The sequence below is a fragment of the Grus americana genome, chromosome 1, assembly GCF_028858705.1.
Source record: "Grus americana isolate bGruAme1 chromosome 1, bGruAme1.mat, whole genome shotgun sequence".
Lineage (NCBI taxonomy): Eukaryota > Metazoa > Chordata > Aves > Gruiformes > Gruidae > Grus > Grus americana.
In genome coordinates this window covers 84,696,421-84,720,943 of record NC_072852.1, presented here as the reverse complement: position 1 = coordinate 84,720,943, position 24,523 = coordinate 84,696,421, and the positions used below count along the sequence as shown (strand labels likewise).

Genomic DNA, 24,523 nt, shown 5'->3' with positions numbered 1-24,523 from the left:
ACCTCTCTGAGGGTCTCCCATGAAAATGTGGACTCCCTTCCTCCTGAGCTGCCTGCTCTACACCCTGGGGATAGTGGCACAACCGTAAGTGCCATTTAAAAATCTGGTGATTGATAGTTGTGATGCTGAGGGACGAGCCAGGATAGCAGGGAGAGAGCGTGGGAACCTGCGTGTCATCTTCTAGAGGGGATAGACATGGGTGGTATGCAGCACACCACAAGCCTTGTTACGAACACAGGATCCTTCTGAAGGTGGGAACCTCTTGCTGCAGTACAAGAACTAGGTGAGGACTGGTGGTGGGAACAAGAGTGAAGGACTGCAGTTTGAGGCAGGCTGAAGGGAAAGGTGTAGGATAAAGTGAAGGAAAAATGAAAAGGTCTGCAGGGCTGGGGATGATTAAGCAGGAACCAGTCTGCTGCCAAGGTAGTTGAGGAGCCATTTCAAAGCAAGAAGGGCAAATCCTTTTCTGTTGAGGGGCTGGACTGTTACATTTTCCATGTGTACTGGGAACACCTAAGAATGGTTCCCTTTGAAGAAGCAGAGATGGTCTCTACTGTATATGTTTCTCTGTACTACTGTGGCATCCTCCAAACCCATGTACACACTAGGGTGGTCTGAGGTCACCTGAAAGCATTTCTCTTGTATTTATCTGAAATTAACTATATACCTTCCGTCACCCCTGTGAGAAGTTCACAGTCTGACTGTTGATCTGTCCCTCTCACTCCAGCAGAGCAGCACCTCCTGCCCCCAGAGAGGTGGTAAACCTTCCTACTTCCTCAGACCATAGACTATTAGTGCCAAGAGTGGGTGAGACTACTCCCAGGATGTGATGTCTTGTTTCTCCACTGCAGGAGATACCTGATCATTGTTCCAGCTGCACTGCACTACCCCTCTTCCCAGAGGGTATGCTTGGACCTCCGTGGGGTGGAGAAGCCTATTCGTGTGGCCTTAACTCTGGTGTTACCATCTGGCAACCTCAGCCTTTACCGCAAGGTCGTCCGGAACAACTGGATCTTCGAGTGCTCCAAATTTCAGGTCAGGACCATTCTTGGCAGGGACCTCTAGCTGGCAGCTCCCAGCATGCTCTTTTGGTTCACAACTCCTCTCACCAGAGAAAGAGAGAATGAGGATGACAGGAGGAGAGAGGGCATGGAAAGAAGTGAATGCGAAGTCAGGGAGAGTGTTTAGTGGGAGCCTGATGTCTGCTCCCTGCCTTTGCCTGTCTGCATGATATTGTTCCTGCTGGGTATCTCACAATCCACTCTGGTAGCACACGGAGGGAAGGCTGCCTGGCCAGGCACCAAAGGACTGAGGAGGACGGAGGCGCTCAGAAGCACCCAGATGTCAGCTGTGCAGCTCATTCTCTCCTCTGAGAAGGAAGCACTGTCACAGGGTGGTGTTTGTGAATCATGATGCAGGATGAGCCAGACCTTTCATCTCAGACAGCCTCCCATCATGTCTGCATCCCTCCAAGCTTCTCCTTAAGGGCTGGAAAATGTGCTGGAGGCCTAGGAAAGACATGGGATGGTTTGCACACAAGCTCAGCACAAATCTTTCTAATCTGCCAAACTCATGAACCTTATCTTCTTGATTTGCACTGATGAATAAGAGTGTATTTCAGCCTCTGGGACCTGCACACTCTAGGAAACAGATTTCTCATCAAAATAGACCTTTTCTTCCCTTGGGTTGAGTCTTCTTCACCTTGCTCCATGCAGGCTCTAACAGTGGTCCTGTGAAGGGGCAGACACAATTTCTGTGCCAGAACAGGCTCCCTTTTCCTCTTGTCCAAAATCTGTCCCAAGTGCAAAGGTGTTGTCCCTGTGCTTCCACATACGTAGCCCTCAGCCACCAAGGGGACACCCTGTGCTGGTCTTCAGAGTAAGACAGAGAAGAGACTGGCCTCACAGTGCAGCAGGAGCAAGAGCACTGCTCTGATGCCACCTTGTCCTCTCCTACGGCGGGCTAACCTGGTAGCTCCTCTTTTGTGTCCTAGGTCCCCCAACCTGCAGGCAGCCAGGAGGTGGGCACTGTCCACCTGCGCATCTCCAATGGCCACTACTTCAGTGCAAATGAAGAGAAGCAAGTCCTGATCCGCAGGGCTAGCACAGGCACCTTCATCCAGATGGATAAACCTGTCTATAACCCAGGACAGACAGGTGAGCACTGCATGGAGCACCCCAACAGTTCCCCTGCCCTGCTCTGTCTGGACTTTGTTCCCAATTTCCCGTGAGTGATGTGCCAAGTGCTTTGTGCCACGCGGCCTCCATGGGGACAGGGAGGTGAGCTATCTATTGCCCTCTGTAATGCTGTATGTGTGCACCATGTTTTAGGGGTGGGAGGGGACTGGAAGGGTTGGTCTCACACTCTAGGAGCAGAGCTGGCTTGGAAGAGGGAGCAGACCCAGATGTGGTCTTCTCAGCCAGGGCCAGGTGGGACTGGTCTGCTCACACTGCAGACAAGGAAATGTAAGGGTAACTGCGGGTGTAGCCTGTGGGAAAGACCCTAAATTGTGAGGCTGGCTGCTGTGCTGCTGCCACGCGTTTTGGGGCTAGAGGCGGTGAGCAGGGCTGAGCAAGGGGTATGGGGGGCTGCAGGCAGGGGGCCGTGGGTAGGGCTGTGAGGGGAGCTGTGCTTTTTGGGGCAAGGCAAGTGCAGGGCAAGTCCATTCCAAAATGCACTCTGTCTCTATAACGCTCTCTTCTCCATTTTCGCCCTTCAGTGAAATTCCGGGTTGTAACGTTGACTGAAGATTTTGCTCCCGTTAACAGCAAGGTAAAGCCCACCTAAGTGGAGGCAAGGGAGTCTCCGGGCTCCCTGTGTCAGTTCTACCTCCTCTGCCAGCCCCACGCCGTGGAGGCAGAGACAGTCCCAATGTCTGTAGCACCCAGGGCGGCCAACACCAACCCTCTATAAACTACACTGGAACAGCAGCGCCTGTTTGCCGATGGCTGTGCTGTCGCACTCACAGGACGGCTGCTGGCTGGTGGGGAGGGCTGGTGCTGCTGATGGTATTCAGGGAGTGTGCCAGCGCTCCCTGATAGCTGAATTAGTACAGGGCAGCCCGGGAGCTGTGTGCACCTGCTCACCCCCCACCCCACCAAAAAACCAGGCAGGGCTTCTGGGGACATCTGTGGGCTGCTGGCCATGGGCATAGCAGACAAGTTGTGTGCAGACTCAGCCAGACCCAAAGCTCTCCTCCCGCAGCTCTGGAAAGCTCAGCGCTTTGTGGACCTAAGGGTGGCAGCAGGGTCTGAAGCAAGCTGTGATGCATCTGCAAACTTTTAAGAAAAATTAATTGATATGGGAAAGGATACGCATGAAGGGATCATAACAAAATAAAAGAGAGAAAACAGCTTAACCAAATGACTTGGTTAAGTTAACAACTTTTAACCAAATAACAGCTTAACTGACTTGCTGCTGGCAGCAGCTCATTCTCTCCATGTCGAGGGAGTGAGAAGGTGCCAGAAACTTGCATATGTGCTAGCCAGGAAACTGCAAGACTAGCGTCTTTCTACGGTAAGCAATTATACCTGAGGCCAGCAGCTATAGCTATTTCACACTCTCCTGTCCTCAAGCAATTTAAGGAGAGCCAACAGGAGTTCATGCCATGACAGAAAAATGCTGAAGGGCACATGTGAGCAGAGAGTTGGATCAAATCCCTCTAGACTGAAATAAAGGGAGAGATCCTTCGGGCTTCTTTATTGCTGACTTAATTTCCTCTTTTTTGGATCACACACTCCTTTCTCCTCCCAACAGAGAAGTCATATCTCTCATGTTAGTTAGATAATAGAGTAAACAATAAGTTTGCTTCCAGGCCTACAATTGTTTCATGAAGATATTTGACCATAAATGTTTGATGTCTATGTGTGAGTATAAGTAAATTAGCGTTATAACTGTTAATGCTGTGATGAAAAATTCAAGATAGGTCATGTTTAACCAAAACTATTATGAGACTTGAGTGCACTGCAGCATTAAAGCTATAATATATAGTTTGTAAATTAGATGGTTTGGAGATAACATGGGTGCCGTTCACCAGCATGTTTTGTTTTAGCATTGACATTAGATTCAAGTTATGAAAATAGTTAACCTGGACTTTTTTTTTTTTGTTTCAGTGAAAACAGAGCTGCCTATGATAACTTGCATGAAAGCTTAGAATGATGAATAATGTGAATTACATATGGCCTTCTGTTTACAGACCAGTTACTCTCCCAAGCCCCTGCTCCTGCCTCCTTATGCCTTGTGCTCCCAAATCACATGTCCTTCACCACTGCTGCCTTCTGGCTGATAGCTGCAGTGATATATGAACAAAAGGAGAAATAATAGGCCTAGAAGGGCTGAAGTATGTCCTTGTTTGTCCCTCCCTGTTACTGTCAGCTTCAGTCAGCAGTAATTCATATCTCCAAGCCTTACCTCCTAGGCCAGGGATTTTACAGGAAAATATGGGGTGTAGTTTTCCTATAGGTGATGCAGTTTTTCTAATTCTTGGGATTTATGTTACAAAACTGATGTCTTTTAATATTTGTGAACTTGAGATGGTGGTATTTGTGAGTGCCTCTACTTTTCTCCTTTTTTTAATAGTAAATTCTAGCTTTCACAGCTGCAGAGTATCTGTCAAGGTACATCTTAAAAATTCAGTGATCAAAAAGCATGTCCAAAGAATAGCACAGATTTTTATGTTTCATATTTTTCTTACTATTTCAAAGCCATTCTCCTGGTTTCGGTAGGATCAAACTCCTTGCACTGTAATATTTGGGACTGGTGGTGTTGTCACAGCATGTGGGCTAGGTGGGTAAGATATAAGTTTATAAGCAGGTTGCTCTGTCATGCCACTTTCTGATATTGCTGTCTGTTTGCTTTGCAGTACTCCGTGGTGGAAGTCCAGGTGGGTGTTTCAGACTCCTCAGGTGTTATGAGGAAACGTATTTCAGTATAGATAATACCTAGGCTGCTGTCTTACTGAGTCAAGTTACTTTTCTTAGGGTCTGTGTATACACATGCATGGGCATACTCTGTCCACATGCATCTTGTTAACAAGCATTGATAATCCAGATGGTTCAGCTTCCATCCGTTTCTACATTCAGGAATGCCAGCCAGGCTTTAGCTAACTATTACAGTTCATCTTTATGTAAGACTGGAGAGTCTATATGTCAGAACCTTTCATACATTATTTTTCGATGGCAGTACAGAGTAACTGTGGGTGGGTTGGGTTCACCTCTATTGGTGCTCCAGCACCTTCTGGGGAAAAAACACCAGGAACTTGTGCAAGCCTCTGAAATCTCTGAAATGGCTTTGAATCCAGTGGGCTCTGGGTAGAGAAGAGCAGGTGTTGCTGAAAACTGCTTCTTCTTTCCTTCTCTCGGACCGCAGGACCCAAATCACAACCGCATTGGCCAGTGGCTGGATGTGAGACCAAAACAAGGCATTGCAGATCTGTCTTTCCAGTTGGCTGCTGAACTCTCTCTGGGGACTTACACCATCAGTGTGGAGAACCCAAAAGCGTCCAGTACCTTTAAGGTGGAGGAACGCGGTAAGATGGAGCATGGAGAACAAAGAATGGGATGGAAAAAGTTGCTTGTTTCTATCTGTATAACAATACATAGCCAAACATTGTAAACTAAGATTTACTGCCTGAGAACTAGGATTAAGCACAAATCTATAGAGTGGGCAATATCAGAAATAAACACAAGGGAGATTGTGCTGGAGATTCCTGGAGAAGGTATCTGCTAACAACTAGGCTGGCACAGAGTGAGAATACACTAAAGACTTCTGTCAGACTGTTCATATACTGGGGGGAAAAAAGGGGATTCTTTCTTTGGTTTCCCTGTTTCTAATTAGTCCTTGCTTTTACCTCATGAACGCATTCCTTCAAGACCACACTCTTCCCTTTTGTGATCCCATGTCTCGGTAGTCTGTTGCCTTTGATGGAGTAACTCTGTGGTTTTTGTTCCAGTGTTGCAAAAGTTTGATGTTTTCTTCGAGGGGCCAGCTCAGATTTACGCTTCAGATAAAACTTTCCCACTGCGTGTGTGTGGCAGGTAAGGAGGATGTTCAGAGGAGAGGAAAGAGCTCATCAAAACTGTGTCTCTCCTTCTGTATGTCTGCTATATCTTGAGTCCATCAAGGAGAAGTGGCTGAAGAAGGGCCAAACACAGTCGTTCCTTTCGAAGAATCCCAAATAGTGCAAGAGTCAAACCAATGGGTTCTTCCTTGGGGAAGAGGTACATGAGTCATACTTGGGAGAGACCATCCAGCTATAGGGAGATTTGCCCTAGGCAAGTGATACCCTGCTCTGGAAGCTGTGTGTGTCCAGCCTTGAAAGACCTTATGTGGGGGAAAATACATGTTTGATATGGGACAGATCTGCTGAGGAACTGTTGTTTCTTTAGAAGGTTACGCTATTCCTTCTCATTTACATGCTGCTGGACTTATTACCTTCTTAGAAGCAGCAAGTGGGTTTCTCCAGTTGTGTAGTTGTTAGCAAAAACTGAGCAGATGTGAGTGTGAAGGAAGGCATGACCTCAGAACAATATAAGCACAAAGAAGGAAGGAGAATCATCTGGGAAGCACTTTGCAGACAGATAAAGGGCGTGAACTCATTTGTATTTGGGGCTGGGTTGTCCAGAGACTGTGTCTCTTTGCTGCTGGTCTGACATAATTTCTCATTTAAAATTAGACCATATGACGCTCTAGTAGAAAACAGTACAGCACTCTGCATCCCCAGGATGGGTCATAGATGTCTTCCTGTTACTGATACTGTCAGGAGCATTGCTCCAAAGGGAAATCCAGAGAGGAGTCAAAGCAGGGAAAGGCAGCAAGGCAGGCAGGGGCAATGCCTGCACTGCCAAGGGTACAATTCTGCTGTACCTTGCAAAAAAGAGCAGAGCAGGCCTGATGATGAAAACGAGAGTTCAGATCATGCAATAAGCCCATAGTGATGCAGGTCTGAGGTCACTCTGTAGCCCTGTTACTGCCATAACATGCACTTACTGTTGCTGTCTACAGGGACACAGGTTTCTGCTGCTTTCACACCTGAGCTAGTATTTCCACTGGGTGCTGCTCTGTGCTGCGTGGACACATCAGCTCAGGTCTGCTCTCTGTGTCTGCCAGCAATTTCAGGACAGCAAGTGCCCAGAAGTGGGAGAGCTTTGGAGAGTGTGGGTCCTTTCCTGTCTGTGCTTTGTTTCTGCCTTTGTTGGATGCAGGACTGTGCTATTGCACGCCCCAAGTACACAGTGTGCTGTATTTTCATTTATGCCTGCCTGCTTACAGGCTTCATTAAGCCCTTCATCAGGAAGGCCACCTGTGTGGAGCAACGTGCTCGGCAAAACACGCAGTGCCTCTGCGCTGCAGCTCCTCTGGTGTTCTCCCTGCAGGTACAGCTATGGGAGAGCAGTGCAAGGGACCATGCGGGTGACTTTGTGCCAGAAGGCAAGGAGGCGTCCTCAAAATGCCAGCAGGGACATCTGTAGGGAGTACAGCGGTCTGGTGAGTAAAGTCCTGGAAGATACATGGGTAGTGAAGGAGCACAACACAGTATGAAGTGTCAAGGGCTGAGTGAGCAGATTGAATTGCTATGTGGGGAAGGTTTGCCATCTCTGTAATGTGTATGTAGACTAATAAGTAATTGTTTTTATTCAATTAATGCATTCCTAACAAAGTATTTCATAGCTGGACTCTTCCCTTGTACATATATGGTTGAAAACTTTTCATGCTTTATGATTTGTCATTATGACTTGTTACAGTAGTTGTAATCTTCCAGCTCTGGGAATGATTCGTTACTTTGAATTTTCATTTGATGCTGCAGTTCTTCTAGCTAGATCTATTAAAATACTCATATATTTGCTCTGTGATCCAGTTAGTGCAGTCTTTGGATTTCTACTGAAGCTGGAAACTTGCCTGCATTGTAACTTTGATAAAACTGTGATGCGTGCTTTGTTTTATATTTGTACAATGTGAATCACACATATTCATGCATAGAAAATAGAAAATACAGCATTTAAAATGTGAACCATATCTATCTATCTATGATTCTGCATTATTTCTTGTTGCAGTCAACAGTTATGACAGAATGACTAATACCTTGTACTTCTGACTCCTTCCCTCCTCCCCAGCCCCAAATAATATCTACCACTTCCTATTGCAGACCGTGAGCAAGGGGTGCTTCACCCCTTCTGTAAGCACGTCAGTCTTCAACCTGGCTCCTGGCGAGGAAGATGGCAAGCTCTATGCAGAAGCCTCTCTCCTAGAGATGGGCACAGGTACCCACGGGTTCAGCAGAGAAGGTGCAAGGGTGAGAGGGACCATTGTGGGGGGCATGAGAGTCGGTGTGGGCACACCTCTTCCTCTCCTCTGCCTGGTGCTGGGACCATCACAGAACATGGAAAGCGGTCCCACCCAAGAAACTCGCTGTGCCCACGGAGAGCTATGCTGCCAGCAGCAGGCGGATGAGATGTGGCTGGGAGCGTGGTCCGTGAGGCCACAAAGGGGCTTGGGGACATCTTAACTAAAGAAAGAGCTGCCACAGGAACAGCCTCCAAACCTTGAAGGGTGCTGGTGTTGGAAGGGAAGTCTGAGATACGCTGCTTAAAGGGGCTGGGAATAACAAAGTGAGATTAAACTAGGGTGTGGTAGTCACCTCCGATACTGATCCTTCTTCCCTTGCACTCTGTGTTCCAACAGGGGTGCAGATCAACACCTCCAGCCAAATCCTCATCTCCAGAATAGCTGCAAGGGCAGTGTTTGAGATGCCAAATGCATATTACATCCCTGGAGTACCCTACAGGGGGAAGGTGATTTTTTTTTCCCTTGCTTCTTCCTCCCCATCATTTGCCAAGGAATTTAGTGTCTAGTAAATTTTGCTGACCCAAACCATTTTCTGTTCCTGAGACAGAGTACTTTACCTTGCAATGTGTCACATTACTTGACAATGCAGCTCCAGTTTCTGCATTTCAGATTCCCTGATGTTTTTATACCTCCAGCTTCTGCTGAGAGTGATGAGTGATGTCTCAGCAGGGATGCTGGGTTGCAAGGATGTCTCAGCTGTTGGCTAGGAGATGACCTCTTCATGCTCTAGCCACACACACCTTTTGGAGCAGACAGGTTTTAATCACTCTCAACTTAGCTTTAGAGATGAGGGAGTTTTATAGGTCTCCTGTCTTCTTGGGGCCAGGCTGAAGTTAAGGCCACCTGCATAGGAGGCTCTATGTTTGTCAGAGGGAGGAATGTTTTGGGTACGACACTGGAAGAAATATCTGACTTTGGCTTTTCTGCCTTGCCCTGTTGTCACCAGATTAAGCTTCAGGATCACCATGGAAATGGTATGAAAAACAGAAAAGTCTACCTTGTGATAAAGTTCATGAGGCGTCGGTTTATCAAAACGTACATCACAGATGGCAGTGGAATAGCATCATTCAACCTGGACACAACTGCCTGGAACAGCTCATCAGTCTCTTTGGAGGTAAATCCCACTTTCCTGCATACAGGAAAGTGAGAATCCTTGAGCTCTGCCAGTGCTCCCCACTGCTGCCCTGCAGCCCCCCTGCCAGCTCAGGCCTGGGCTCCGTGCCTGGAAGGCACCAAGCGGCAGCTTTTCCCAAACCAAGCTGATGACAGCCTGACAAAGCACTGAAGCATGAAACTCTTGATTTCTGTGTGTCTCTGGTCCCCTCTCAGGGCAGGTTCATACTGGAGGATCTCACACACACACCTCGAAAAACTGACTTCAGTTACACAAATGCTTATCATCACCTGCAACCCTTCCATGTCACAACCAAGAGCTTCTTGGACATACACCCACTCGCAGAAATACTGCCTTGTGGGCTGAAGCAGAACATCCAGGTGACCTTCACTCTCAGTCGGGATGACCTGGGAGAAGATACCAGCCGTATAGGTTTTGCGTATTATGTGAGTAAGGGTAGTAGAGAACCTGGGGGGAAAGGCTGCACTGATGGGACCAGACCCCAGTGAAATGTTGAGGGTGTAATTTAGATCATCTCTGGAGGGATGACAGGAAAAACTTGTTCTTGGAGAACTGGGTGAATGCTATACCCAGTACAGCTCATCCTGGCCACAGTGTGATCCTGGTACCAGGCCCCCAGTCACCTCCATGCATGAGAGGAGGCTTCTACCTTTGCAGCCCATTGCCCACTTAACCTCTGCCAAGGCTGCAGTGGGAAGTGTCTTGTGCAGAGTTTGCTGTCAAGCTCTTCCCCCTGTAAAACTGGATGGGGGATCACTTTTTCACTCTGGTTATCAAACAGCTGCTCAGTGGAAATGGCTTTTGGTCCGGTCTGGAGTGCTGCCTAGGAGAGCGGAAATACCTTGACTGTCTCTCAGTTATCATCTCCAGTGAACCCACTACCCATCCATTGCCCTAACTGGACAGGTCAGACCAGAATCTCACACGTTAAAGCTTCTCTTCCCACATTATGATGTCTGCAAATGTGCTGGACCTGAGGTGTGGGGTTGGTTTGGACCCACAATTTATTTCTGAGGCTTTTTAGGAGAGCAAGATGCACATGGATGAGTGTGACTGCACTCCGGTGGCAAACAGCAGTCTGCTCATCCTGTGTCACTCCTCCTGCAGGTCACTGGGAAGGCTGGAATTGTTGTCAGGGGCCAGAGGACTGTCCAGGTTGGGAAGCTGAACAGTAAGTCTGTGGCAGCCGAACCATGGGAAACAGTTGCGCCTGGTGTGTTTCTAGGTTGGACAGTGAGACTTGCCAGAGTTTCTCCCAAATTCCCTGAACCTATAGGTCCTGGACAGTCAGTGAACAGGACAGAGGGAGGCTGAGGAAGCAGTTGTGTCAGCTGGAAGAGGCTGAAAAGACAGAACTATGGAAGAGAGGCTAGGAGGACCTGTGGGAAGATGGAGCACCTGGGGTCAGAGAATGGAGGAGATGGCAGACAGAGCAGCAGCAGGAATTGGTTTGACATTGTGGGATTATAAAGCAGAACAAGGAAGGAGGGCAGAAGGACATCTCGGTGGGGCTGTGATGAAAACATTTTACCTTTCCTTCCTCAGTGTTGAAGGGCTCATTCTCCATACCTTTGACCTTCACCGCTGACTTCACCCCATCACCTTCCTTAGTGGTGTACACCATCTTCCCCAATGGAGGGGTAACAGCAGACAGCATCCGTTTCGATGTTGCCTTGTGCTTTGAAAATCAGGTAAGACTTACTCCTGTGGCTGAGGGAGAGCTGACAAGCAGGAGTCAGCAGGTCTGAGGGAAGGAGACCCTCAGATCCTTCAAAGAGAGAACTGGGGAGAAGAGAGAAGGGGATGTCTGCAGCATAGTGCCCACAGACCAGGAAAGCTTCAGCAGTTACTTCTGCTCATAGCAGTGGCTGAGTGGGGAAGACTCCAGCTGGTCTCCTTCTTTCTGTCTGTGCTGCCTGTCTATCAGCCTCCTTACCCCTCTTTCTCTCTTTTTCGTATTTCCTTTCCTGGTGTGTTGCTCAAGGTCAAGGTAGGATTCCCAGCAAAAGAAGCCCACCCGGGGTCAACAGTGCAGCTCCGACTGCAGGCAGCCCCTGGCTCCCTGTGTGCAGTACAGGCAGCGGATGAAAACATGTTCTTTGTGAGACCAGAGAGCAAGCTAACAAGCCAAATGGTGAGTGTCTGTGCAACTGGGCAAAAAAACAGGCGTGACAGATGAGCTGGGGAGGCAGGCAGGGGCTGTGGCAAGCAGAGCCAGAGGCCAATGGATGAGGAGGACTTTGTGTGGAGGAGAAAGTGAGCTCTGCCTAGGGAGGTGGACAGAAGCAGATATGAATGCCAGGGGAGGGTGGAGTGAAGCATTTGGAGGTATCTGCTCCTTGCCCAATTCTTCCCTACCTGTGGGTTTCTCTAGGTCTATGGATTGTTCCCTGCTGCCTACAAACATGGATACCCTGCCCAAGTAGAAGAGCATTCACATCACTGTGTTCAGCCCCAGTCCACGTCACCTCTGCTACGAGGGAAGCCACAGCATTCCTTTCAGCCTGACATCTTTAACCTCTTCCGGGTAATCACCTTGTGCTTTTCCCAGAGTTGTTGAAACTATGACCATCTGAGACATCTTTCTCCTCAAGCAGTCTGAGAATGCCTTGCCTTCTCCAGACAGCCCCTGCTGTCTGTCCTAACCTAGCTGTGCTGTCTCAAGAGATGTACAATCCCATTATGAGTATGAACATCTGTATTCCCCTCCACAGAAGCAGAAAGCAAGACAGTAATGAGATCCTGGACCAGCAAAACCCAGCTTTTTGGGCTTGGGAATGAGATCCTGGGCTGTACTGTTTATCTACAGTGTTAGAGAAAAGAGAGACATGGAGGGATCCCAAGCATTAAACCACAGATCTTTGACATGGCTTGGTTGTTAGCCTGTTCTCTGGCACTGTTTTGGGCTGTTCCCAGGCAGATCTCCTCTAGAAAGTGCTAGCCTTAAGCAGCATGGACACAAGATAGGCAGTGCCATTTGGCCTTGGACCTGGGATCAGATCCTGTCCTCTTTTGTTTAGCAATAGAAACACATCCTAAGAGGCTCTTTCACAGCATAGGGACATCTCTTGTGTTTGTGGACAGGACCATGTCACAGCCCCAAGGGCTGAATGGGAGGATGTGCTCCCCATCACACCTCTGTATGACTTCAGAAAGCAGATTTCATGTAGCTGTTCCCGCCAGCATGCATGAGGGGACAGGGCAGGACACTGACACCTCTCCTCTGTGATCTTGCCACTGGAAATGTGTTGAGAAGAGCAAGACATCCCGGTGTCCCCCAGTAGTGAGGTGGTGGTTTAGTGATGTCCTGAGAAAGAAGGGACCAGGGAGGCTGTGCCATGCCTCCCTCAGCACTGCGTCTGCTTGGGCCAGTGCTGCTCTGGGGGCTGTCCTAGCCCCGATGGTTTTCAGAGTAATTTTGAAGAGCAGTGGCTGCTTTTCCCCACTCACAGATGCTTTTCTGCCTTCCCTGCCCTCCTTCTTTTCCTAACAGAACATGGGGCTGAAAATCTTCTCAAACCTTGTAATCAAGAAGCCATCTCAGTGCTTTCATCGGGTGGATAGGAAGCTGACCATTGGTGAGCTGCACTTTCAGCCTACCTGGGACATGAGGTCACCGACATGGAAGAACCCTCTGATCTCTGGGGTTTGCTGGTGGTGGATATTGACTTTCTGAGGAGTAATGGGTATGGCTGCCGCAGCCTAGCAGCCTGGTCTACCGGCCTTGGCAGGAATGACCCAGTCCCTGTAAAAAGGGCTCTGAAGAATATCACTAGCTGGACGTTCCCTAAGATTAAAGGATGGCAATCCCTTTCCTGGCACAGACAAACCCAAGTGTGGGCCAGGATCTGTTTCCCAGTGACTACCCCACAGGCTGTGCTGAGACCTGGCTTCTGTCCCCACCTGCGGCTGCAGGGACAGCCACTTCCTTCCTCTGTGTCTCAGTTTGTGCTAAATAATCATACTAAGCTGGCTCACATGCCTGCTTGTATTTAAACCATTGCTTGCAGAGGCCTGTGAGTTTTCTGCAGACAAGCAAACAATATTGTTATTCACAGAAGTGTTGGTTCAAATGACTCTCTGAAAGTCTTGTTAGCACCAACTCTGGGTCAGGTCAACAAGAGGCTTTGTCTAAGTCTTGGAAAACTTGCAACCAGCTCACTGCAAGCTGGTTCTCCTGTTACCACTCTCTCTTCCTTTCTTATTTTCCCTCTCCTACCAAATCAGCCCACTCCCTTGTGTTTTCCTCTGCCAAACTCTTCCCATGTCTCTCTTACTGCTTGCTTTGCCTCTTGCCCCAGTGCTATGCTATCTATCATTGGCAGAGTTCCCCTCTCCTGCTCTGGTGGGACTCCTTATTCTCTCTTTCAGGGGGGCCTTCTACAGAAGACCAAAGAATCACTAAGGAACAACCCCAATTTACAACCCATGAAAGACTTCACCACTATTTCCCTGAGACTTGGATCTGGAATCTATTCTCTGTTGGGTAAGTGATGCCAGACTTTAGAAATGGACAGAAGGATGATCCCTTTGTTATTGAATCTTGGCTGACTTGCATTTGTGCAAAAGTCCAGCCATAGGTGTAAAGAGAGGTCTGCATGTGAATTTTGTGGCTCTTCCCTGCATTTGTAGCGTGTCAAACTGAAGGACTAATAGATGTTGAGTTGTAGAACTGAAGTCTACACAGGTGTAGAGAAGAACAATACAGTTCAAGACCAAACCACCAAGTATTCTCTCTTTACCCATTGGGGTACACTCTACTAAATTCTCAATTTGGTGGGTGCACCAGCTAAATTTGTAGCCATAGTTGCCACAGTGCTTAGATTAAGACTCAGGAGGATGTGGTGCTGCTGCTTTCCAGAACATTGTGCTATTGACTGAGTGTTCAGAGCTGGAATGCTCAAGCAATGTCTTGCTCAGGAGAAGGGTACAAAGCCATTACCAATGGCACTTAAGCAGGGTTTATGGCTTTAGGGAACAAATTACTGAGAGATGCCTTGCTGTGAGCCACTGGAGCAGAAGTCATTGGTAATATAGCAGAGGTTGTTCCGAGCATGAGGACCTGCACAGCCTCCCTCACCCAGGGTCATGTAGCGGAGTGGGATGACTTTCTTCATGCAAGTGCTCTCTTCCTCTTAGCTCCAACGGCAGCAGGAGTGTCCTGGTCACAGCGCCTGCTGCTGCCGCAGAGTGGAAAGTCAAGGCCTTCTGCTTGGCTGGGAGGGGATTTGGCCTTGCCCCAACTACAAGCCTCAGAACGGTCCAGCCCTTCTTTGTGGATGTGACACTGCCATATTCTGTCATCCGAGGAGAGACCTTTGTGCTGCAAGCTACTGCCTTCAACTACCTGCAGCAGTGCGTACAGGTGTGTGCCTGTGCCACAGGTAACACTCTGTAGGACAGACCTACCATGACTTCCAGTTTTAGAGCGTGTTCTGCCAAGCCATCTCTCCTGAGTTGCCTAGTTGCTCACCTGCATCTGTCATTCTCTCAGATCCATGTGGCCCTGGCTAAATCCTCAGACTTCCAGGTAGAGCCATGTCGGACCTGCAGGGACAAGGAGTGTCTGTGTGCAGAGGAGTCCAAGACCTTCATGTGGAATGTGACAGCAGTCCAGCTGGGTACGGCAGCAAAAATGGGAATGGTGATGGGTTCCCAATGGAATGAAACCCATCACCATTGAGTGAGAGGGAGTGAGAGTTCCAGAGAAGCTGGCAGAGCCTTGCCTCCTCTGGATCCCGAAATTTATGTGTGGTGGTTCAAGCATGTGATCCATCATGTCTGCTTTCTTTGTCTTTTCTTAGACAGGCTCATCAGAGAGGGTAGGAACTGAATGGGTGGCATGGAGAACTCTTAAAAAGAGGGCTGTGGTACCAGCTGGGGGGGAGGGGGCTGCGTGGATGTGGGTGGGGAAACCTTGTATTGCTGGTGCTGTGCTTCATATGCAATGAGAAGGGGATACTGGGGTCCAAGGGGCTTCTGGACCTTCTCTGGTTATAGTCATATGTAGCGCAATGAAGTCACTGTTGGTGATACATTACCTAGTTCCCTCATGCTTAGGGTGTCTGAACAAGCCATCAGTACTGGCTTGTTCACCTTTACTGGCCACACCGCTGAGGCTACGAAGACCAGCCACCTGAAGGATTTCAGACCACTGTCAGTTAAAGCAAATTGACTCCATTTGTCTATTGGTATAAGAAACAGGCTCTGTTCAATTTATTTGCTAGGGACTCTGAATATCACAGTGAGGACAGAGGTACTGGACACCACGCCACGGTGTGGGGGCAGGAAGCCCTTGCCAGCTACCATGAGGCGGAGGCATACAGTGGTCAAACACTTGCTGGTCCGGGTCAGTATGAGAGCAGGCTCTCTTCTTTCTCTGAGTATCCCCTGCCACTGGGGGAAGGGAGGCTGAGCTGGGATAAATGACTTTTCTCTCCTCATTTTTTGGCCAGCATTAGCATACCAAATCTGATTGCTTTGTTCCCCGCAGGATGTAGCCAAGCCTATTCCCTTCTTGTGGTACTCTTTCTTGAGCTGCATTCATACACCATGTCTGTGTTTCTCCCTGTACCTTTCCCCGCTCAATCACCCATTGTACAAGAGCTTTTGTATATGTTCACTGACCAGAGAGCCCTGTTCCTCAGGCTTGCTCTTGCTCTTTTGAGCAGTGAAGCAGGTAGCTTTAGTGCAGACCTGCCAAAGGTGAGGAGGATGGAGTCCCCTGACAGCCCGGGGACTAACTACTGAATTAAAAGACCTGAAATTACTCTGAAATTTTGCTTCTGTTTTGGAAATTTTGTGTGTGATCTTGTTTCTCCTGTCCTATGTTCGTGTTTCTGCCCTGGCAGCCAGAAGGTGTGTTAGTGGAGAAGTCTTACAGCTCCTTTCTGTGCCCGAGAGGAGGTATGTGGACAGCCTGAATGGGTTCTCCAGCCTGAAATAACTAGACCTGAGAGTAGGACTAAACTGTGGGAGGTCTGATGAAAGAATGTTTTCAAATGATTTTTCATGTAGGAAATTTCACTTCCTATTAGACAGGAAAGAACAAGAAATATTATTTCCACATGTGCTGTCCTACTGAATTTGCCACTGAGTATAGATGACAAAATCCTGCCCTGTAGCCTCCTTCTCACACTGTAGTCCCCGGCATTCCTGGGGCTTGATAGCGAGAGCTGCTCCAGCCCTCCCACCCTGCCCCTGCAGCATTGCAAGGCTCTCCAGGATGTCCCCCTGCCCAGTGATGGCCAGCTGTGATTCTTGTGAAGCTTGTGAAGCATAGTGAATTGAGTTGTGAAGCTTGGTGAGCCCTCAGCCTGGCCAGCAGCTCTCATGTGTCTTCTAATCTGAAAAGTTTCCAGGCAATGGAGCTTGGTGTGATGGCTGGGACAGACTGTAGGGAGTGGTCTGTGTGAGCAGGATGGGATGTAGGCAGTGTCCCATTTATCTGTGCCAGTCTAGTCCCTCTGGTTAGATGCATTTGGCTTGATTTTTCATGCTACACCTTTATCCTGTCATTATCAGGAAACATGGTTGAAGAACCTGTGTCCCTTCAGCTCCCTGACAATGTAGTAAAGGGATCTGCCAGGGCTTCCATTTCCATCTCAGGTAAGTGATTTCTATTGTGGGCTCACTGACTGCTGTTACAGATGAGCAAGGCTTAACTTGGTGATGGTGTCAGGGGATCCATTTGACATGAAACTGCTCAAAAGAGACAATGCTGTGTTTCTATCCTCTGCAAGGTTTGCCAACACTGGGCTTTCAGATTTTTGGATCAGCACTTAGGCTTTCATGGGAAAAGTAATCTGCAGAGGAGAATAATCCTTATTTTTCTAGCTAGGGCTTTGGAGCAGAGACTCTAGGCCATTATTTTTACTGGGACTTTGGGACCTTGGCTAGTTCTGTGTATATACAATCAGCAAACCACCTTGTCTCCCTGTTAAGTTTTACTGGTATAACAGAAGGTCCTGGAGAGAAGAAATCCTTCTCAGCATTGCTAAGATACGAAAGAACATTTTTGAGAGGCTATTGGGACCAGACATACCTACCATTCAATACACTTCTTTGCACTGGGCTCATTTGCCCCCATGCCAGAATTGGTAAGAAGCCAGGCCTGGCATAAGTAGCCATGGATATTATGGATATTATGCAACAGAGCCCCAAAGGAGGAAACTGAATACAAGGCTTTTCTGGCTGGCTGGAGGACATATGGACACCTTCACACCAGCTGACTAGCACTCCTGCTGGCTTACTGACATTTTCATGCTTGACATATGGCCAGGTAGAGCAGGCCTGGCTAAAGACCAGAAATATCTCAACCTTTCCCTAAGTGCTTTAATATTTGTCTGTGTGACACACACTAAGCAACTGCAGCTCTGCTCATAGCCTTTTACAAATAGTACTTGTTACGGTTGGAGCCCTTCTGACTGCAAAGGCTGATAAGGGAAAGTTCCTCAGGGACTCCATAGTGTGGTCACCCTGTATCATGATGCCAGACTGGGAAGAGTGTTTTCCTCCTGTGCTGAGATAAAGCACTATTATCCACTGCCTGGCTAAGTAGCTCCTCAAATCATACTTACACTTGCTTTGTTTCTTACATCCTTGCGTAGGTGACCTCCTGGGGACGGCACTGCAGAACCTGGACCGTCTGGTGCAGATGCCCCATGGCTGTGGGGAGCAGAACATGGTGCTGTTTGCCCCCATTGTCTATGTGCTGCAGTACCTGGAGAAGACAAGGCAGCTGACCCCTGAGATCAAGGAGAGGGCAACAGGATTCCTGCGCAATGGCAAGGACAACAGACCCACCTTGCTCCTCTGCCTTCCCCTGCGTCCAGCCTACCAATAGCTCTTGCCCTTTGCTCTCACTCTGTTGATTTTGGCACCTCTGTGTTGCTGTGCTGTATTAATCACTGTTCCCATCTCCCCAGGGTATCAGATGCAGCTTCTTTATAGGCAGAGAGATGGATCCTACAGTGTCTTTGGGCAGCAGGATGAGGAAGGGAACACTTGGTAAGCACTACAAATATCCTTTACTCCTGATTTTTCCTGTCTGGGCCAGAGCAGCTAATGTGCCTGGGAAAGCTGTTGGGTTGTGTGTTCCTTCTTCTGGATGGAGATCCCAGGAGCTGTCTGGCAGGGAGACAGATTGAGGGACTCCAGCCACTTGAAAAAGCAGTGAGGCAGGGCAGCAGACTTTCTGGGAAAGTGGAACAACAAAGCTGTGGTCCCAGGGGGCTGGGACGTCCCTTTTTGTCTCTATGGCCCTGCTGTTGCCCCACAGACAACACCAGGTACTGCTGGTGGTGTCCCAGCAGCCAAGAGCGGTCAATACTGACTGGAGGTAGATCAGGATGAGCAATAAAAAATTGTCTTTGTTGTGAGATTTTGAAAGAGCTTCATTGGCCCAGCTTGACCCTGTGGTGTCTGGGCTGGGAGAAATGGAGAAAGGAAGGGAGGAAGAAATGGGAAATTCAAGATTGTCTCTAGGTATTTGGGGGAGATAAACTGGAATGGGTAAAAGTAGAAGGGGCAAGAGGTTTTTCACCTGTGAAATGACTGGGTAAAGCAGTAATACATGAATAGCACATTTGTGGAGCCAGGCTGAGGGAGAGGAGCCACTTGGGTCCTGTGGACCATTTCCACTTTTAGCTTGCTTTTCTGTAAGAAAATGACTCTTTTTTCGCACCCCACTATATCAGTGTTAACTTCAGGCACGAGCACCAGGAGGCCTTTGAATTTCTCTTTACCTTTTTTGTGTTTCTCTTTATCTCACAACTCATCCTCTTTGTAGGCTGACAGCTTTTGTAGTCAAGAGTTTTGGCCAAGCCAGAAAATACATCTATGTAGACGACAAGAATGTCCAGGATGCCCTACGCTGGCTAGAGCAAAACCAGCTCCCCAGTGGCTGCTTTGTGACCAAAGGAAGCCTCTTTCACTCCTCCCTAAAGGTAAATGAGGGCCAAGCCAGGCAGCACAGCTGGGGAATGGCTGGAGAGATGTTGTGGCAGCAAAAGATTGTGGGATCCCAACGGATCCTGGAAAGTCACTCCTGCAACCTGTGCAACCAGCCTTAAAGAGAGCAGGGTATTGGGTGGGGAACATGAAAAGGATGCTTTTCCTTCTGGGGAGTCACTGCCTGTGATGTCCAGACACCACTGTGTGAGTGAAAGGTGCATTCCCTTCACAGGGCAGCGTGGATGATGAAATCTCCCTGGGGGCATATGTTGCTGCAGCGCTGCTGGAGCTGGGTCAGCCGCTGAAGGTGAGCATGCTCCCCCTCCCTTGTGCTCTCCTGTACGCTCCCATGCCCGGGCACCGCTATGGGGATACGTCAGCTTGTGATGCTGGCATCTCCAGGCCAGGCACAGGTCGGGAGCTGCTGGGAGGAAGCCAATGTTTGGACAAACTGTGAAGTCATTCCTCTAAAGAGACAGTGCTCTGAAACTGGCATGGTGCAAGTGTTTGGTGGCTGTGGCTCCCAGTGCACACTGGGGCTGCGCTGCCTGTTTTCTCAAGAGAGTGTGTAGTTTAATGGGTTTCTCTGGAGCTACATCAGGCAGACATAGTCTGGCTCCCTGGAATGAGCTTCCCTGCCCCCTGTTTTGCTCCTGTCAAGAGTTTGGTATGCGTCTCTTTTCCTAATGCAGGGCAAGCTGATGCAGACTACCCTCCACTGCCTGCAGCGGGCAGTTCACAACATCACCAACATATACACAGAAGCCGTGCTGGCCTATGCCTTTTCCCTGGCTGGGGACTATGAGACAACTCAGGAGCTGCTGTATAAACTGGAGGAACAGGCCATCAAATCAGGTGCTGACTGCTGGTTGGGGTAATGCTTCTCGTCCACCTGCTGGGATCTGGAATAACGTATGCCCAGCTGGAGCGGTTAAAAATGACATATGCATTTGCACATATTCCTTGTATTTGTGCAGTAGCTGAACTGTGTGACTAAAAATACAGTAATTTATTTCACAAACTGAGGGTGACTTATCAGAAAGAGTTTCCTCAGCCTGGAGGATTTCAAGATCCTCTTGAAAGGTAGGAAGGAGGTAGGAATCTGTCAGCTAAGACCAGATGAAGTCCTGGAGAATAAACTGAAGAAAGTGATCCTGGCCTGAGTACAGGGAATTAGCTGAAGGAGCCCTAAAAGCACTCTGGGTTTTGTTTCCTGTGAACCCCCAATTATGTCCTCTCTAGATAGCCTGCATCCTCCTTTTCCTTCTGCAGGAGGAGAAATCCACTGGAGCCCCAAGCCAAGCTCTCCAGCTTCCACAGACTTCTGGCCTGGTACTCAGTCAGTGGACATAGAGTTGACAGCCTACGTGCTCCTGGCGTACGTCTCTAAGCCACGGGTGCATGCAGGTGACATGACAACTGCAGCTGGTATTGTGGCATGGCTGACCCGGCAGCAGAACGCTTACGGGGGCTTTGCCTCCACCCAGGTAACAAGTAGCTACCTGTAGATTGATTTACTTTTGCACCCGAGGTTGGCAGGGGGAGTCCTCTTGAGGTCTTCCTGCTCCAAGTCGGCTTCACTAGAGCTGCTTTCAGAGGGGTGACTGTCTCTCCCTCCCTAGGACACAGTTGTTGCCTTGCAAGCCTTAGCAAAATACGCAGCAAGGACGTTCAGCGCATCAGGCCAGGCGCTTGTGAGGGTGAAGTCCCAGAGGGGCTTCGGGAAGGCTTTCCAAGTCAACCGCCAGAAGCGGCTGCTGGTGCAGCAGGCAGCACTGACAGAGGTCCCAGGGCAGTTCCTGGTGCAGGTCCATGGCAGCAGCTGCATCTTTGCTCAGGTGAGGTGGTGGGACAAGCATGGGAGAGAAGCAGAGGACTCTGCCTCTTCTCCCAGCATGAGATCATGCCTGGCCTGTCTTTTCCCCTCCTGGCCCTCGCCCTGCAGACAGTGCTGAGGTACCACGAGCCTCCCCCGCGGGCTGCTGTAACCTTCACTCTGCGTGTCAACACAGAGCTGACCAACTGTAGCCAGGCCAATGCGCGTGTCCTCACTGTCCACATCCTTGCCAGGTGACCCCGAGGGTTGTTTCCTCCTCCAGTAAGACCTGCTGTGCTTGCGGACAGCAGCCGGGAGTGTCTCAGAGCTGTGATGGAGGGACCTGGCACTTGGGGCGGACAGGATAGAGGGTGAATTTCATAGGTGGAAGGGGTGGGGAAGGAAGGTGCTGACTACCTCCTGCGAGAGGAGCAGTGGCTGCTGCGTCCCCAGTCCCTGATGGGCTGCCTGGCTCAGGGTCCTGCACACAGGGCATGGTGGTGGAGGGAAGGGGGGCTGGGAGGACACTATTCTCACAGAGTCAGACCCTCTGACAGTTTCTTCTTCTACAGCTACATCGGGAGCAGAGTCACATCCAACATGGTGATGGTGGAGGTCTCCCTGCTGTCTGGATTTGCCCTGGCTCCCAGATCCAGGATGTTGGTAAGGACTTTGGAATTAAAAAAAAAAGCGTCTGTGGTGAAGGGTGCCACCTGCTTGCTCCTGTTGGGAACCGTTCGTTTCAGGCCGTGAGGTAACTAAATTCGCAGGGGCCCTTTGGTGTTGTAAATGAATGAAAACCTCTCATTTCCATAAAGGGCCCACAAAGGCTGGCTATGGGAGATCAGAGGTGGTTCAGCGTCTCCCACTGACACTATTCTGCCTTGGGCCAGGAACAAAATGTGCTGCTGGGTGTGCTAAACACCAGGATTTGTTTGCCAGAAATTCTAAGACAGGATTTATAAGAGAGACTCTAGTTCTAGCCAAAAAGATTATATTTTTCCAATTGAGTCATAAAACTGAAAGACCTATGATTTGCACAGCCCCCAGGCAGGTTTTTAAAAGCAGTCTAGCAGTCAGTGAGATAACAAGAATCTTTACTGGTGCCTGCATGTGTTTGCTGACATCAGTCCTATGCACACGGCCTTTTGTCCTCAGAGTGGGAGATTTCTCTAACTGATCAGGGACAGCATAGTTCATCACCAAGATGCTCACAAGGGATGTCCAGGGGGGACTACCAAAGATATAACCACTAAAACCCTTACGTGTGAGAAAGACGCAGTTCCACACAGAGTCCAACTCCACACCATACCTTCAATACCCCAGGGTCGGGAAGCCCTAAGGGAAGTGCTAACGAATTTCCTTGTGTTATTGTTTCCTATCCCAGCTGGAGCGCAGAACTATCATTAAGAAAATAGAAGTGAAAGCTGATGTGGTCTACATTTATCTGGAGAAGGTAAGTGGAAACAAAAGCATTTGGTTTGGCACAGCGAGAGCAAGAGGCCAGAGGACAAGGAGCTGTGTGAGCAGCTCAGGGCTGGGCTAGGCATGGGGAAAGAGCACTGGTAGAACTGTGGGCAGAGGAAGCTTCCCCAATTTCATTGTTATTGGTTTAACTTTTGCTATTCCTCACACATACTCCATTTCTAAAATCCAGAATCTCTAATGGATTAGAGAGATTTAGTACAGGAAAACGTTCAAGCTAGGGAAGATGAAGATGCAATGACTTCTTTCTCCCCTTCCTTGCTAATTTCTTTCCATCTCCACAAGCTCAATGATGAATCTCAGACTTTCACTCTGCAACTGGAACAAGTAATTCAGATGAAGAACCTGAAACCAGCCAGCATCAAAGTCTACGATTACTACCAGCCAGGTGAGTTGCAGAGTCCCTCCTACTGTGGGGTTGGGAGCTGGGTTGCTAGTTCTCTGACTGGAAAAGATGTTGTGCACTCTTCTCCGTGTGCATGCATGTGTATAATCGACTTCCTCATTTCCTTTTGCAGAGGAGCGAGCCTTGGCTGACTACAGTGCTGTCTGTAGTTGAGGTAGGCAGCAAGTCCCTGCATGGCACAAACAGTGGCATCAGGAAATGATGAGTCTTGGGTGGGAAAAAAGGAATGTAAGCAATCAAAGACAGAAAGGAGGATGGTAATCAGTGGGGAGCATATATCCAGCTGGAAAGATGAACTGGCAGTTGCCTGTGGCTAGGTGTATAGAGCTATTGGAGCTCTTTTACAGCCAGGGAGGCAGCTGGAAGGGTCTGATGGAAGGTGGAGACAGGGACAGCGTCTCTCAAAATGAGAGTGAGGAAGGAAGGGCTGAGCATCATGTGGAGTGAGAATGCAGAGCTATAGCAGCCGGTGCTAACAAGGGCCCTCAGACCTGGACAATGCTCCTTTCTCTCCACTCCCTGCTACATTCATTGCAGGGTAGGAAGGGGGATTCAGGGAGCCAAAGGAGCAAGCTGAATCTGGGAAGATGTAATGTTTTGTCTTGTGGGGTGACATACCCAACTGCCAGAAGGGGGGTGGCCTGAAGCCAGGACAGGTCTGGAGAAGTCCCTTCTGGAAGGATAAGACAGAATCTTGACATGGCACATGCTGCATCCTGACACCATTCCTCAGAGAGAGTGCTGCCTAGGGACCTACCTGGAGAGCCACCCCCACTACTAGCCAAGACAAGGCACCTTCCGCAGCCTGGTGATAGCCATGGAGGGCCTGGATCATGCCCTCCTTGCTTGTCTTACCTTCTGTCCCCACATGGTTCCTCAGAAATGGGTGTAGGAGCTCCCAAATTTGTGATAAAGGAAAGGAGAGGAACTGCTACACCATGACTCCTGCCTTTGCCCAATATTTCAGGTTGGTACAGAATGGAAGGAAGTGCCCCAGGTGGGACACAACCCACATTAAAGTTGACCCCATGTGGTTCTGCGCCTGAGTGGATGGACTGATGGATCACAACAGTCCAGCAGTTGTGCCTGCACTGTGAGGGCCTGGGTTGGGGTGGGAGGGGGTGTCACATATCTGGTACGCACCTGGGAAGAAGAATTAAAGTAAGCATGACCCCTGACCTCGCTGCCATTGTGCCAATTGTTGATGAACATGGGCTTAACCCATGAAGATTGGGTTTCTGCCATTGCCAATGTACAAACCTTCTAGCTCCTCTATTGGTCTTTCCTCATGCTTCCTGTGGTTTCTCCTAATACTTCTTGCCGTATGACTCAGGCAGCTTTGGCATACAAGATGCAACTGAACATGCTATGACAGCTGTATCTC

General features: G+C 49.1%; 1 protein-coding gene across 1 annotated transcript; it reads left to right on the top strand.

Moving 5' to 3' along the window:
- The first annotated feature begins 25 nt into the window (after positions 1 to 25).
- Positions 26 to 24,237, top strand: LOC129208649 (alpha-2-macroglobulin-like protein 1). The gene is made up of 35 exons (XM_054831760.1): positions 26 to 84; positions 852 to 1,035; positions 1,994 to 2,156; positions 2,720 to 2,772; positions 4,862 to 4,882; positions 5,368 to 5,527; positions 5,951 to 6,035; positions 7,374 to 7,485; positions 8,144 to 8,258; positions 8,680 to 8,789; positions 9,290 to 9,457; positions 10,586 to 10,691; positions 11,024 to 11,169; positions 11,463 to 11,612; positions 11,853 to 12,005; positions 12,972 to 13,056; positions 13,850 to 13,964; positions 14,618 to 14,843; positions 14,973 to 15,099; positions 15,706 to 15,827; positions 16,330 to 16,384; positions 17,003 to 17,086; positions 18,088 to 18,264; positions 18,406 to 18,487; positions 19,269 to 19,425; positions 19,665 to 19,739; positions 20,125 to 20,287; positions 20,705 to 20,919; positions 21,055 to 21,270; positions 21,378 to 21,502; positions 21,821 to 21,911; positions 22,636 to 22,704; positions 23,019 to 23,121; positions 23,252 to 23,293; positions 24,107 to 24,237. Exons 1-34 carry the CDS (start codon positions 26 to 28, stop codon positions 23,290 to 23,292), a joined length of 4,113 nt encoding a protein of 1,370 aa, XP_054687735.1. The 3' UTR covers position 23,293; positions 24,107 to 24,237.
- The last annotated feature ends 286 nt before the right edge of the window (positions 24,238 to 24,523 follow it).